Raw genomic sequence first — 17,449 nt, 5'->3', positions numbered from 1 at the left:
ATGTCAAAATAAAGTACTTTACTGTAAGAACAAAGTTGTTCTTCCGCATCTACTCGTAATTAGAAAAACTGCATAATGGAAATAGAATTCCATAAGAGCTGTGGTTAAAAGTCATAAGACTTCAGGTGATTTTTCAACGGAGCTCCGTTGACAAATCACCACGCAATTATTTATTTTTATCTGAATCTGATCTAAAAATTTTGACAGCACATTAATCGAATCAAAAAAAAAGTGTGTTTGCTCTGTCTGTTTGTGTGTCTCGCTAAAGTAGTTGAGAGAAATATACAAAATCCAATCAAATGAGTCATCAGCTCCCTCAGAATGAGAGGATCATTGGATTATCGTTACCCGGTTCATGACCTAGATATCAAAATGGCGGGCGATCACGCTATGACGATGGTCGATATATGAGTAATGAATTAGGGTTGCCATGTATGGGACTGACTGTCACCATATTTGACCATTAGTCCTGTATTACGTCTATACGATCTGGACTAAAACGAATAATTTGAAAAAATTATCGGCCCCAAAAAGGCCTAAAAAAAGTTCATTCAAAAATACTCCATCGTTCCTACCCAATGTACCTGACAATGTTACTGAAAATTATGGCAATCCTAAAAATAATACTAATTGACTGTGAGTTCAACGGTCTGAAGGACGTGGGCTTTGCAAAATGGACCATATAATAAAAAACAATAAAATTAATATGCATGTAGGTATTATAACTGTGCGGAATTGAAAAAAATTCTACTAAGGCTGTGAGAATTTGCATATGTTTTTATAATGCGGATAATTTATGTGTGTCAGTCACGATATTAATGATTAAGATCAAACCACTGCATTGTACCATTGTTCGTTAGATGATTTGAAGAATTATAATATTAACCGAATGGTTACATTAATTTGTATCGTAATTGTATATTGTATTTTAAACGACTTATGTTTGACGAATAAGCTTGTAAAACAACCCACACATTAAAACAATACAACTATATGTTACTGTACCTAATATAGAATATTATACACTAGCTGCGCCCCAGGGCTTCGCTTCCGTGGGAATTTTGGGATAAAAAGTACCCTATGTGTTATTCCAGGTTATATCCGTCCAGTAGTTATGAAATATTATAATATAATGATATAAATACATATATGTGAACACTGTAAGTGTACCTTAATAAAATGGTATAAATACAGCCCAATTCAGTGCAGTGCAGATTGTATTATCTACCTACTCACTAATAAGTGGTATAACCTAAGTGTACATATGTTTAAATTACTTGCTAGTTATTAACTTATGGCATGGTCACAGTAATAATATTTGGCATAGTTAACTTCCACCTTAGTTGCTGGTATGAATAAGTTGCTAGTATGAATATAATTTGTATTGTAATAATGTCATAAAAGATCATATATAACACAAATGGGGGCTAAAAGATTTTAAAGAACGGACAATCGAACAAATTGAACGAACCAGTAGGCTATACTAGTAAAATATTCACGGCCTGTTACACTCTATTATGGGCTGTAAGCTATTTAGATCTTTCAAACCACAAGGCTTATCTAAGCTTTATAGCAAATTCGACTTAAGGCTACTGTAATAAGGAACTAAATAAAAATGCTTGTCATACTCTAGACTTATAATTTGCAACAGAAATGGAAAGGAACCAACAACTCACTTTCGTATATTTATTATCAGTTGGTATTGGAATTTTCAATAATATTAAGATTATGCTGTATATAAGTCCCAAAACAATAAAAAAAATCAGCGTAGCTATTAATATATATTATTATACATTCCTAGATTTCTAAACCCACCAAACAAAACCTTTATACCTATTAAGAAACAGCAAGAACATTTTAGACAGCATACAGCGGAAGCGGACGCCAGAAAGCGGAACGATAACCAATATCGTCATTGTCCGACGAAAGTGCATTGTCCACTGTAATGACGTGGCTTTACGGAAAGAGCATATTAGGTTTTTTTATACTAACAAACCGGCAAACAGGCAAGCGCTTCAACTGATGGTAAGTGGCCACCACAGCCTATCAACGCCTGCAACACTAGGGGTGTCACACGCACATTGTCTACTTTGTGGCCTAGGATCTTTTACCACATTGCCTTGTAATTATACTGTCTCTCTCACCCTTCAAACCGGAACAAAACCAAAACAAAATTTGTTTATTGCAAATGCAAGCATTACTGTTTGTCGGTAAAAATAGATTAGAATACCTCAGTCCTATCAGAACCATGCAGGTGACCTTGGTACCAAGGTCTAACTCTGGTTTATGACAAATTTGTCGCATTAAGAACATAAATTAAGAAGTAGCAGAAGGTACATGGAAATACACCAGTGTTTGGCTAGTCCTCATCATACTGAGCTTTGGCCAAGAGTTCCATCACAGAACGTTGTACCTACGTCCTGTGATGTGCGCGTGGCTGCATCCAACACTCTTTGTTCGCATATGTATATTATCACCTTGTTTATTGTATAACGTAAGAAGAACCACATCAATGGCAAATCAATCAATAATATAACTCTTCAATAGCTGCATGACAGAACACGTAGAGCCGAAACTAAACTACTGGGCGATATTTTAGTAGGTTCCTTGGGGAGCACATTCATATAAAAATAGCATTGATAAAAACAATCAATCAAAAGCAATGACAAAATAACATAAGTTAGGATTTGGTAACGGCATACAACCTACTAACCAAGGACTTGTATAGACAAGATGCAAGATTGCAATATAATTCAGCTCAAACAGTTATTACTGCGGCAATTAATATCACAGCATTGCCTAACTGAACACCTGGCTTTTCACGTGACTAAGCTCTAAAGTCCAGTCCAGATAGGAAGGAATTTTATGAATTCAAATAAAATATGAATGTGCAACACATATAAAACTTATATTGTATAGTCTAGAAACAAACACATAAATGAGAAAACCTTTGTCTTTAAATGTTGTGATGAATCATGTGTTTAAATTTTTTCCTCTCAGGCAATGTAGAATCTCTAAATATGCATGTCCGTAATACCTGCCCAACAAAATTAGCAAGTCAGTGAAAAACAAAGACATTTGAAATTTCCGCTTGTGGGGTTTATGTAAATGTCTAATAAAAACTATTTACTTTATTGTAAGGAAACTCAGTTGCACTAGTTGACCGGTTCTACTGCACTCTGCTCTTAACTTTTTTACAGTAACGCGGTAGTCGTCGGAAACGGTGGTGGTGTACCTAATGGTTAAGTTAAGACCCCCGCCTGAGGATCGAAAGATCCCAGGTTCGAATCCTACTCATGCCACATGAGTTGGTATACCAATCTGACTCATGTATAGTAGTTTTTATAGATCACCACTTGCTTCCGGTGAAGGAAAAACATCGTGAGGAAACCTGCTTAGCACACTGGTTGATTATTATTAACTTGTGTGTGAAATGGAGAAGGCAATGGCAAACCACTCCATTAATAATGCCAAGTAAGTCGTTACGTGTGTTTCATTCCATTTAATGACCACTACCCTCAGTCATGAGGAATACGACTATGAAGAGAAGTAGTCGTCACCAAAGAATAGACAGGTTGTTTTATTTGCTCGGATAATGCATTTTTTGGTTAGATATAGCTCATAATAACGACGTAACTCTGGGAAGATTCGTTCGAAGATACCTATATGATATTTCAGTAAAAGATTTTAAAAACGTTTAACTACTGGGGCTAAACAGTCTCACTAATTCAACCGTTGGAACTACTAGTTGTATTAACGGCTAGAGTAAGATTCAGTTAAAATAGAAGAAAGAAAGTAGACTCTTTCATTCTATATTTAAAATTAATTACAGAATTAAACGTTAGAGACAGTTCCACAACAGTGCATAGTGCTTATAAACCGGACCTATCCTAGCGTTTATAATAATAGTTATACTGCATTTGCTCGAAATAATTGCACTTTTCCTGCCAGCAATTCCGGTAGCCTATTGTGAAGCCAACTGGACTAGACAATTTTATTTCATTTCGCTGTTTTGGACAGTTTTTAGGACATTTGTAGTCATACTCATTAGCCTGGTACAGTTTGGGATAACACGGATATCACAGCACGATATTATGTATTAATAAATATAAAACATATTTATTAATACATAATATCGTTAATCATTAATATTAATCATAACAATTCAGTAAATAATAAGTAATTATTCAATTTTATTTCATGTAATAACAAAAAATACATTTTTTTAAAACTTATTTATTCATATTAAACATATGAATAAATATGTCTTTTAGAAAATGTATTTTTATTTTTTATAATACATTATATAGTAATTAAATAAGTAATTATTTAAATTTATTTCATGTAATAACAAAAAATACATTTTCTAAAAACATATTTATTAATTTATTGAATTGTTATTATTAATGTTTACGTTTATGTGTTGTTTGGTCAATTCTGAAGTTCTGGGAAAGTCAGAAAAGTCGCGCCAGTCGCCAGTGCATAACAAATTCATACGGCAGACGGGTCCCGTTTCACTGGATCCGTGTGTATATGGCGACATTGTCAGGCTTCGCGGAAATAGCTTCAGACTTTGACATTTGTTTTACTTAATGACTGATGCCCACCTTTAGGCTAAAGTGGGCTAAAATAGCCACAGAATAAGTCTCTACCGGCTGGCAACGAAAAAGAGGCTGCCCCAGAACAAGATGGTCGGACGATATAGATGATAAATAATGTGGAAGACACCAATAGACTTTTGGCTTTGCTGTTTGTTTAGTACAATATATAGTTTATTTAGCTTAGTAGGTATGTATATTTTAAACCTATTTTAACAAATTTGTACTAAGGGCCACCTAATATTTAGAAGTGTAGTAGTAATACATAACATAAGACACCGACCCGTCGTCGTAACGTACAATAAATAACATTTTTATCAAAATGTACGCAAAAAACATGTCTAGACAGACTATGACATATTTTACCTCCTAGAATTCTCTGTATTATGTAAAGTATTTAAATATTTCTTATTTTATCAAATTTACGTACATTTAAAACATTATGACGATACCTATCATTGGAGTAACTGTTTTTTATTGTGATAACAGAGAAATGTTCCGCCACCAACCACACAAGCATAAAGAACATTTTAAAATCACTGGTCCAAACATCAATATACCTTTCTCTTTCTATTTTAATTAAATAAAATATTATCAAAAGGAAACTACTGATGTGGAAAGAAAATACATATTATCCTGTCATTTTTGCAAGTATGTTATTTAAAACATACACATTTTTTTTATTTTAGCTGATAGTGTAACTTGTAAGCCAGAAGAACATAGTACCTACATTCACAAATTTCCTTGCAAGCAGAACATGGATGCAACTCTCTATGACTCTCACTCACTATGATTTTTTAAAGAATGTCTATGGTTTTATCACCTTCACATTAAGTAACTGGCTATATAGCTGGTGGAACTGCTTTTAATAAAATTTGGTCAATCAAAAATAATATCAGTTACTAGAATTACAAAATTATCTTATCTGCCATCCATAATCACAAAGCCTATATGTACTCAATCATGTATGTATGTAATCAGAGAATTACAAGAATGCATTATATTATAGACATAAATATCTTTACAACATAAAAGTAGATATCTACTTTAAGACAATATTATCTAACTCTAACTAATATAAATTTACACTTCAATTTTTGATTAATTTTGTGTTATAAAAAGTAGTTTGAAACGTAGTTAAGAAAAATCCCTAGCTAAATATACCAACAAATGGCAGCATTCAATCTGACAGTTTAACTTTAACTCATGTAGATCACCATAATCATTTATTGTGCCTACTTAGGATTTCAGAGTAGGTACCTATGTTTCATAGATTTTACTATACTGGAGGAGGTTTGATCCCTGGTCAAGATGGAAAATGTTTTTTTATTGACCAGACACACCTATAGAATTCAAATTCAAATTTAAAATTCTTTATGCAATTTAGGATGATATACATCACTTATTGACGTCAAAAAAATTACTTAAACTAAGTCTACTGCCGGCTTCCAAAGCACAAGTGAAGAAGAAGCGGCGCAACAAACTTCACCGCAGCCTTTTCTCCAAGGACGTCAATTAATAAATATAGGTCTTAGATATATATTAAAAATTAGGAGGATGAATTTACATCATTATTAAAAATGTCAAAATTTGAATAAATAAATAAAATAAAATATGTATTTCCAATAAAATTATTGAAAATTGTCACACAAAATATATATATAAATAAAAAGCTAAATGTACAAAACGTACGTAATAATGTCATAATATAGAGATACATATGTCAAAAAAACAGTTTGTGTGATTTGTCCTTATAAGTATAATATATTTATTTATTCTCTGTAACATGTCCTTGATAAAAGATACTTAGAAGTCAAATAATTCTATGACAAGTTTTACATAACGATAATGAGATAACTACTTAGCATCAACACAGCATCCTTGAACAAACTGAAATTAAGTAAATTGTAGGACAATTACAAGCAACTCTATACCACTTGATTCTATGGTTGTATTAGACATCTGGATTTAATACTAGACTAGCACCATTTTTAGCTCTTATAATTTTATGTTATCAGGATGAAAACCTGTAATGGAAACTTCCATTTTAATGTAACAATGACTTGACACTTGAATGACTTGCACTGAACACAGACAACTAAAAAAGAGAATAGCGACACTTGATCTGCCTTTCGGAAATTGTACCTACTTAAAATCGGTTTTAATTGAATTGTGCATTTTGTATCATTTTGGAAGATAATGTTGAACTAACCAGAGTAAATTGATCCTAACATAGTGACACTTGTTTCCTGCTAGATAGCTAGCATTAAGATTTCCACTCACAACAGGAAAAATACATAATAATAAAATCCCAGCCGAACCTTCAATGTTGAAAGGTTTCTTTACACTGATATGTGATTTTGGGATATTACAGCTACAAATGCAACTGGGAACTAGAAGAATGAGAGAAACTTTTGATTAGAATCTTTCCTTGTTTCACAGCCTTGATATTTGAGCTAAACATCCAATTAACTTACTTTCAGAGCAATATTCCTATATGAACAATTTCACATCATAAATAACTTTGTTTAACTTCAATTTTATTGTATCTACCAACTTTTACACTATTGTTTACTACAAATGCTTATGTTATCTTATGAGTCACTAGACTGTGGTTCATACAGATTATAAATTACCTCCTCAACATGAACCAGACAAGTGACTCATTCAATATAAAAAATAAACAAAGGATCTAAATAGGCACTTTGTATTTTTTTGCCAGACTTGAATGCACTAATAACCAGTATTGATGCACTGGCAACCCGCCAAATAACACGCAAATCACGCATACAGGCCTTGGGTAGACGATCACACAAGGAAGTGGGTATAATATACATTATAAAGCAGTCCACCATAAGTGCCCTACACTGCCTTGAAAGGTTCATGTCATGTATCGTGTCATGACGTATCGGCTATTGTTCGCATAATATCACGTAGATACTGCTGATAGTGAAATTAGTACTTACATAAAGTTATTGGAGCGCTATTAGAATTATAAGATGTGAAAGAATTCAGTTTTTATTTTTGGAAATGAAAAAAGATTCCCGGCTTTATACAACGTAGTTAAATAAACAAGCAAATTACACAATGATTTTATGTTACTGGCCAGAGTATTTTTTTAAAGAATTTAAACCGTAATAGAAATTACAATGTTTGATATAAAAAACACTTGACTTACAAATTTAATTCTGGATCTAGAACACCACTTTATCTTGACGTTTGTATGGATTAAGGTTACACAACAGTCTTTATGTTCATATTTTTATCACAAAAAGAATTACGCACTGAATTAATCAAATGATTGCGAATTATGTGACATAAATTATTGGAATAGAAAAGACGTGCGGGACGGGTGGTAAAATGCACTGTATTTCAGTTCAGTTTCCCATTACGATCAGATGCAATAGATGGCGCTTCTGTATGATTTTGACCATAGACAATATGTAAGTATTGAGGAAGACCTAAATTAAAGTCGCGTTCATATACACATTAAAAAATTAAAATTAATTTAGATTTTATCGAACAATGACTTTTAGAGTCATTATTTTCAATTAAATGGTCATTTTAAGTTGACTTTACAGAAAAAGAATGTCAAGCTTAATTCCGTGTCTGTCTGTCCTATCCTATTCATATTCACCAAACAACAAAAATACATAGGCACAGAAAATCTATAACTTCGTTATAGTAATAAAATGAAGAATTATATGACATGACACATGGTCAAAAAACACTAAATAATATCTTGCCCCTCAACCATCACGTATTTTGTGTATATATTGTGTATATAGATATTTTCCACAAAAACAATGTTGTTGCAAGCAAAAATTATATTATACTATGTTTTTGTGTAGAGATTTTGTTTGTGAGCTTGCTTAAAAAAGAACAATCATTTTATTAATTTTATTGGATAGTTGGGATTGGGATACGTAAATAAAAACTTGAAGTAGGTCTTTCATAATGCCTTTAACAAAACTGCGCCACCTAGCGGCAGTTATCAATGACCTCCAACTTGTTTTATCTTTCTCTTTCGCACTTGCGAGCAAAGCGCGGATACGAGCGGTTCAATGACTCTGGCGGCCGTTTCTATTTTCTCTCTGGTTTGTCGTCGGGTCGCCTGCAAGGAAGGGGTCTTTGTTTGCGTTTCACGTTCGCGACGCACGGTATCATCTGCGACCGCGACTCCATCCTATCGCTGCCGAGACGGAATGTGCCCGCATAAGTGGAAGCGTGGGTCTCGCTCCTCCCGGTCGATGTGAAATGTCGTGTAGTGTGCCAGAGTGGCGCCGTCGTCGAGTGCAAGTGCAGTGAGGTGCAGTGGTGTGTGCGAAAGAGCGTGGGTCGGTACGGCCACGGCGACCGAAGTGCGTGGAGGTGGCGGCGGCCGCACGGCCATGACCGGAGATATGCCTCTAGGGAGCGCGCACGCGTTCGGGCGCGCCTTGCTCCGGGACGGGGCGCTGCCACCGCTGGAGCCGGGCCCGCCCGCGCCGCCGGCCAGCAACGCGCAGCCGCCCGACAAGAGGCCGCCAGCCGCCGCCGCCAGCCCCGAACAGGTCATGAAGCTATACATGAACAAACTCACCCCTTACGAGCACCGCGAGATATTCGACTACCCCCAAGTGTACTTCATAGGCGCGAACGCTAAGAAACGGCCCGGGCTCGTGGGCTTCCCGAACAATTGCGAGTACGACAACGAGCAGGGTTCATACATACACATACCGCACGACCACATAGCTTATAGATACGAGGTGCTCAAAGTTATCGGCAAGGGCAGCTTCGGACAAGTGGTGAAAGCGTACGACCACAAAAAACGTGAGAATGTTGCTCTCAAAATGGTGAGGAATGAGAAGCGTTTCCACCGCCAGGCGCAGGAGGAGATCCGTATACTGGAGCATCTCCGCGAGCAGGATAAAGATAATACGATGAACGTAATACACATGTTCGATTCTTTTACGTTCAGAAATCATACGTGCATCACTTTCGAGCTGTTGTCGATAAATTTGTATGAGCTGATAAAGAAGAACAAGTTCCAAGGGTTCTCACTGCAGCTGGTCCGCAAGTTCTCGCACAGTCTGCTGCAGTGTCTCCACGCCTTGAACAAGAACAGGATCATTCACTGCGACATGAAGCCGGAGAATGTGTTGCTGAAGCAACAGGGACGTTCCGGAATCAAGGTTAGTATGACAACGCACAATACGCTACTATTACGCTATTATTATTATTTTTACCTTGTTGGCAGCTAAATGCGGGTGTAAGCAATTAATTTCGTTTCCTGTATCCTTATTTTCCTACAACACTTGCTCTACAAATAGGTTTACCTTCAATCCTTCAAGCAAAAAAGATTCCAGTGACGGTTAATTTATAGTGTGTGCCTAGTGTAAGTAGGTACTTTCTGATAACGATTAACGACTATCATTATTATTCTAACCTTTCCCAAACACCTGTTCCGTGCTACAGTTTGGAACCGGATGAAAATCAATAAACAATGTTTTTCGTAAACATTTGCAGCTGTGTGCGTGGCTGGCGATCAGCTGGCCACACCCCGCCATGAGCATCACGCGTTCGATAACAAAAGATAATATTATTTTTTTTATCGTACCAGATCCAGACTACCTGAATAATTAAATACCCTCTGGTTTATAAAAATGTTAAACCATACTTTAAGCTAAAATATTTTTAAACCTAAATCAAATCAATTATTTAAAATATAGAACTTCACAGGCAGGTACATTTTCACATCATATTTTAAATGAAATAGGACCTATACGTATACATAAGTAACAATTTTAATTTTCGATAATTATTTTAAAGATTTGTAAATATATTATTATAGTATTTGTGCCAGTTAAATTTTCTGTAAGTCAAAATTCGAATAAATATCAATTGTGTTACTGGCTGACTACAAAATATAGCTAGCTAACAAAAAAAATTTAAATTCAAAACTTGGAAGAATTTAGAATTAACAAAAAAATCGAAGAGTCCGTGGGTTTTTATTACGCCTGTTTTGATTAGCTTTGTGGATGTATGTACAATTATCTGGTAATATTAAGTATCTTGTTATTTTTTATGATAAGGACCTAAATCAATAGACTGCAGTGAGTTTGATTAGAATTAATGGCAATGACCGACCCACTTAGCATATGATTATTGGTTACAATATTGTGTGTGTTTGTTTACCGCTACTATAGATAGTAGCGACATTTTTTTCTTTATTGTTACCGAAAAGACACGTTTTATAACTAACGATAATAAGTTTTATTACATTTCTAGCTGCGATGTCACGATAAAACGTTATCTATGCGTTCGCGAGTCGCTCACCCGAACGAACAGCGTTCTATTTTCGAACTTCCCGATACATTCAGTCGACGAGACAGCGCCATGCGATATTAGTAGCTATTTACGTCAATATTTGTGACTGGGGCAGTCAAGTCAGCATTCACAGAAGAGTAAGTTGGAAGTGGTGTGACGTTTAGTGGTCGTAGATGACGTTGACGCGTCGTCAAGACGTCTTCGCCACAATTTTCTATATATTCATGTTACGGTTACACCCTGAAGTGCCACGTCTAGGATTAGCTAGCTGTTTGTTTTAGCCGATTTGTGACTGATTTACGTACATGGCATACAGCCCGTCACGAAGTAGTGTAAAAAATTACACGTGACTGATTTTGAATTAAAAAAATAGAAAACTAGCAAAACCTTCAGCCAGTTATGGTCACATCTTGACCTACAAGTTCATGATTAGTCTTTAGTGTGGCCATACGTCTGGTGTACACGGAATTTTTGTTGTGCATAACCAGCCCGCACTTATTTGTCCCGTATTTAGAGGTCGCAATCGCAAACCTACAAAAAGTTTATCGAAAAATTCTGGGCAGCGGTATCAGATGACCCGCTTGCTCAGTTGCCGCCTTATTACATTAAAATAAATAAATAATAAAATGCCCCGTACTGGCAATAAAAAATATGGCAACAGCGTTTTTGAAATTTGTTTTCAAAACACTATTTCTATTACTGGAACGTCGTTAATCTGCTTTTGTTTGAGTTTATTTTGGCATCGTAAAAAACTATTATATCGCAAAAGCCATTCCATTTCAAATGTTTTTCAAATCAATCCCGTTCTGTTCCATTTGCATAGAAATAAATTGCGCTTTTCAAAAATGTCTGAACCTAATTCAAGGTTTCAATGAGAATTTAGATAAGTTTACCAACCAGTTACTATTTTCTTCGAACGTCAAATGGATCTCATAGGTAAATTGGAAGTTTTCAAAAAGTTGGCAAGGTGCTACAGACTGCTTGAAATCATTGGAAAGTGAACAAAGGGCGATAGTAAGTATCGTGCTACAAAATCATTAATGATATGTGCAAATAATCCGCCCGAAGTTATTTATTTCTTTTTACTTACCTACAAAAAAATTTGACCTAGAAGCCTTGATTGATATAGTTTATGGAAAATTACGCAAAGTCCTAGGCAAAGGTTGTCAAGAAGATAAGAGGTAAATAATGTTTGAATTATTACATCAAAACACTCCGCACTTGTCCTTCTCACTTTTTGCAAACCACATCTTTTAGCAAATCGCGAAACGGCCAAAGACGTATTGCATTAATATTTAGGTTAGTGATAACGCTGTTATCAGTAATGACAAATGTCCGACTTTAACTGCGCCGCTTCACTTTTAATAGCTACTCTAAACATCGGTCATGATTGTGGCCAAACGCCGCACATAGAGATCACATCATCATTTCAGACCTTTTGGGAGCCCTAGAGGGAGAGATCACCACACATAGAATCAAATTTAGCCGGCCAGAAAAACCTTTATGTCTGTGGAATAAGGTTGTTGCTAATTTTAGTTTTTACGAAGAAACTGGGAAAATAAGTACTGGGACAATCTCTGGCGATATATGTTTTAAATTTGTAGCATTTAATTGATATTCGTGTCCTTAAATGACGTGATTAATAAAATCAATACTTTTTATTATGACTTATTTCCTTGTACAACTAGGTACAAATTATGAATGTTACAGGAAAGTGATAAAAATACTTATTATTCTCAACGGAACTTTTAGTACGATTTATATTTTGTACTTACTTTAATTTACCTTATCCCTGCGTGAGACCTTACTATTTTCGGTCTGTATATGAAAAAAGGACGGTGAACAAGTAATTTAGCCTAAAAGGTTAGTAGAACCACAAGCTGTCCTCGTCTGTGGTCTTAAATGTGAAAGAGACTCCTTGAGTTTCAACCGTAAGTTAATATGGTTTATATGGTTCACATAAATGGAACACATGAGTTTATTGATAGCCAATTTAATGGTAGTATTAAACAATGAGCGTTTACGTATCAAAATAGAACAAAAAATCAAAAATGGAATTATTTTTTTGTCAATATATCGCTATTACATATATCTTAGCTTATCTTATCCATATATAATTTTATAAATATATGAAATTATAACCATGATATCATAGGTCCTCAGCATACGTCCAAAATTGGATTATTTTTTCGTATTTTATTATACACACACACAAACACATTCATTAAAATTACAACTCGCAACAGTTAAAGTGCATTGCACCTACCATTCGCATAAATTAAAAAAATACTTAAGACTTATAGCAACGAGAATAAGCACTACCATAACTGGATTTAAAAATAAAATTACCGCTAGGAATACCAAAAAGTTTAAAGTCGCTTATTCACATATGTCGACTTTTATTATTATGATGTTTTATCTGTATTATGTCACCGATGTCTGTAAAACGGTTATTTTCAGGTATTTATAACTTTTCTATTGTTTTCTCGAAATGTGACTACGTCGCTACAGGAGTTAACGGTATCTAGACATGAAGCATAGGATTATAATGTACTGACGTACATGGAGTAAAATTCTATTTAAAACCGTTAGGTTTTTATTAGCTATTTCAGTTTTGAAATAGCTCCCATAGCTCTATTAATTACTTAAGTATAGCATTTAGTACTTCTTATAAGTTATCTGTGTGTTTCTTATGATGATATGGTGACGTCTAGATTCGTCCCAATACTTAAATAGCCGCTATACAAACAGAGAAACAAAAGATACGTATGCAATAACACTCTCAATTTTGACGTCATAGGTGATTCGCTACGCCATTTCACGTATTACATTGTTTATGAGAAATAATTTCTGTTGACACAACGACGTGTTGATACGTTGATTTCTAGCAACGAGCCTCGTTTACGTAATTCGGTTTCTCTTCAAGGCAAGTGAAAAAAATTTCACCTCGCGATCTTGAAATTCAAGTCCAAATTCATTACGTGTCCGATTTCTTTTTTTTTATCAATTTGCAAACCAAATTCGGTCTCTCTAGGTGCTGCCTGAGCGGTTTATGGGTTTCTTCCGCAGCCTTAGAACATTGGAGCCCAGGGTAGTCAACACTATTTGGGTTTTCACTATTTTTTCATGAATTTTGTGCTTATTGCAATCAGTGATTGCAGTTAACTTGTCTTTTTTTATATTTTCAACACCAAATGCACTAACCTAAAAACCTACAAAAATTCAATGATCTAGATCTAGAAAAAGCGAGGTGGCATGCGTGATGTTTCACGCTAATTTTCCGCTCGCCACTTCGTCAGCCAGTCGGGGCTAAAAAAAAGTAATTAAAAAAAAAATTGTTCCTTAAGTAACTCCTTATTGAAAACCTTGGTCTTTGCCGTTTGAACGATTTTATTTTGTTCACATTTACTTATTCACATTTACGTGGTTCTCTCTCATCTACGAGTGGTCCCGGTTATATTTGGAGCAAAATCCGATAAAAATAAGTCTTGGCACTGATTTCCAACCCTCTCTGGGAATATTATGGTTGTCTATCAGTTGTCAAGGCTGTGTCTCTTAGTCGCATCAGGACGTGCACGGGAGGATATGAAGTGCTCCTATTATAAGTCATGTACCACACTCCAATACGTGTTTTTTTGAAAAATATTTCCATTTCCTCTTTGTTGCTATGCGATCATTGGAAGAATTGAAACTTCATATTTTTTTATTAATATTATTTTTCATTACCTCGAACATTTTGTTATACTTATTTAGTTGCTCAAAAAATGATATAACAAATAATATTGTCTCGGAGGTGGGCGTGTAACATCTGCGACACACATACTGCAGATGTCAAATTTTACCAATGACTGTGTTACTTTTTGTTCCAAAATATGAGATTCTTGTTCAAAGTTATTTTCTTTGTTAAGGTTCCAGGCCTGAAAAGGTAAAAACTGAATCCTTGTAGGATTACTTCATTGTACATCTGTCAAGACTTTCACTCAAGAACGCGTAAAAGTGTCAAGTTCATCATTAATATCTAATAATACTCAGCGGTATCTCTTATCTAGAAAACTCGGGTGCCTTTTGAAACCTCAGAAAGCGGGCATTAAGACTTGTTGTACTGAACAATATGGTAAATAATTTATAAGTAAATTATTATATTATTAAAATGTACATTACACTGGACTACGGTTGCATCCTATAATGTCACTTGAATTTAGTATTAGAGTTTGACTCTTCGTTTTCCAACAACAACAGCGACAAAACTGGCTTATAAATTAAGCCAGTTTTGTCGCAGAGCCAGCCTTCGATCGGCTGCCATCTACATTATGAGCTATTTCTGTGCAACGTTATTAATCGGTTGGTCACGCAACCTCTTCTACCTCGGGGAAATAAGATTCTCTCTTCAGTTTATTTGTGGAATATTGAATTGCATAGAATGTACTTGATAATAATGTGGTCCTACTCTAGAATAGGATTATCTAAGTGGACCCTAGGCTTCGACGTTTTATGGCTGAGGAAGAAACCGGTAAAAGCGCTGTACTTGCGAATAGAAGAAGAATATAAGTACTAATACGGATTCTGGGCTCCATAGCTCTGTGATTGAGGAAAATCCGGATAAAGTGCTGGGAGTATATAATATTTTTTGTATGTAATTCAATTGTTTCATCGTCGTTGATTCTTTTATTGGAGTTTTGGCAGCAGTTCAACTTTCGATTTTCGCATGTCACAGCGTTTAAACGTGGTTTAACCGATGAAAAACACAATAGGACCTGTGGCGCAGCGCACACCTGCGTTGACTCAGGTATAAATAAAACACGAATTGTGCCAGGTTCGAGTCCCGTAAACCTGTAGCCGCCAGCCCTGGATGACTGGTTCTCAAGTTTTGTTTGTATTGTGTCGAAGGTTGCCAACATTTTTTTAGATTAAATATACCATTTTTAGATTCAATAGCCACAATGATATAAATAATAATAAAAGTTACATATAACCTATATAAAAATATGAAAACAATATATTATATATCTAAAATAAATATGTGTTGAGAAGTGTTGAGCTTTTATTGTTGTTAGTTTAACGCTTTTTGCGGCTTGCTGATAAAATATAATAATTTCTATAAGATGATTTAGGATGTATGAGACTTTGAAAGTGATGTTGGTGTATTTTGTGTTATCAACCTTGCTAAGAAAAAGTGGCTGATGGAGAAACTCAGCTGACCGAGAGGGGTATGGACATCACATATTTAGTTACTGACCTGTTAAACGACATTGGTTGAATTCACGCAGGCGGTCGTAAAACCAAAACTTCAAAGAAATAAGTTTTTCTTTTCAAACGGGCTTGAATACCTTGCTCTTTAAGGAGTAACAGCCAAATGTAGCCGGGATCTGAGAAAGAATTACTTTACTGACCTACTAGAACTTCAATAGATCAATCGACCCGACGCGAAGTCGAGCAGTCAAGGTTTCAGAGGTGCGTTGGAGCATGTGAGATCATCTGACGCCGCGCTGTCTTGAGATCTTCGCTCAGATAGGATAATGGCCCATTCCCATTAAAAATATTAAGAATTATGTGAGGCCATATCTTCTGATAAGCCACATGAGGAATATTTTGGCCTTACATCTAATTGAGTCTTGGGGAGGAACCAGCTTCTCCGATATCTTTCAAGATCTTCACGTAGATTTTTAAATTAGGAATTTTTTTTTAAGCTGATCTTATGAAGACCATATAAATATATCATTAACATGCAATGTCATTAAGAATTTGCTTATATTTATGTATCTGCACATATTTTAAAAATGATGTCAACAATAATTTCATTTTTACAAGCTTTTATTTAATTTACATTTTGTAACGTATATTTGAGGGTAACTATGTTTCTTCGGATGGAATCTGGCAACACATTTTTGGAACATATAACAAAAATATAATTGTTATTAATTATAACATTAATTAATTAATTAATGTGATTGTGCACTTTGGGATATGCGAGGTTGAAATCCCGTTGAAACAAAGTTGCGGCAACTGAATACTACATTTTTTGTACGTTACAGGTTACAGCCAGTATTCTTTTATGTTCTACTACCTGCGTCCCGGTTCTTCGCTCTCGTGGGAATTTCGGAATAAAATGGTTTTGGTTATTCCAGGTTATATTCTACCCGTGTACCAAATAACAATCCGTTCAGTAGATTTTGCGTGAAAGAGTAACAAACATACATAGACACACACATCCTTACAAACTTTTGCAGAAATAATATTAGTGAGATAGTAAAGTTTGACGAGAAAGACACATTCATTAGTTTCCTACGCCAGCTTGTTACACGGACTAATGGAGCGTGTAGCACGCATGTTTCACCACACCTGTCCTCTTGTGTTGCTTTTAATGCAGTTAACACAAACACGACTCTCAAACTGGGTGACTGGTACGACTAACGAGTTACTGTATTGACGGGTTCTTATTTTCTTTTTAATAACACTATCACTACAAAATATAAAATAAAGTTTATTTTATTCCCTATTTATTTTATTTTTTATTTAATCAATAACCTAAATCTATCATTACA

General features: G+C 35.1%; 2 protein-coding genes across 10 annotated transcripts in view; one reads left to right on the top strand and one right to left on the bottom strand.

Moving 5' to 3' along the window:
- Dmtn (Dementin) overlaps nt 1-7,998 on the bottom strand; it is a 33,645-nt gene extending 25,647 nt beyond the window's left edge. For 6 of the 8 annotated variants that reach the window (XM_053762808.2, XM_053762813.1, XM_053762815.1 and 3 more), the window contains exon 1: nt 7,777-7,998. The gene's annotated coding sequence lies outside the window, so the exon portion shown is untranslated. Of the gene's footprint in view, nt 1-5,328; nt 5,347-7,776 lie in introns of those variants that run through there. The other 2 variants (XM_053762816.2, XM_053762809.1) reach the window with 2 other exon arrangements.
- A 668-nt stretch (nt 7,999-8,666) lies between these two features.
- Nucleotides 8,667-17,449, top strand: part of LOC128680072 (dual specificity tyrosine-phosphorylation-regulated kinase 2) — a 141,864-nt gene continuing 133,081 nt past the window's right edge. The window contains exon 1 of one of the 2 annotated variants that reach the window (XM_053762818.2): nt 8,667-9,772. In XM_053762818.2, coding sequence (XP_053618793.1) covers nt 8,990-9,772 — 783 coding nt within the window. In that variant the 5' untranslated portion in view covers nt 8,667-8,989. The remainder of the gene's footprint in view (nt 9,773-17,449) is intronic. The other variant, XR_008405813.2, reaches the window with a different exon arrangement.

Source organism: Plodia interpunctella, chromosome 23, assembly GCF_027563975.2.
Source record: "Plodia interpunctella isolate USDA-ARS_2022_Savannah chromosome 23, ilPloInte3.2, whole genome shotgun sequence".
Taxonomy (NCBI): Eukaryota; Metazoa; Arthropoda; class Insecta; order Lepidoptera; family Pyralidae; genus Plodia; species Plodia interpunctella.
Note: the sequence above shows the minus strand (reverse complement) of the source record. Positions and strands in the feature narration are given on the sequence as shown.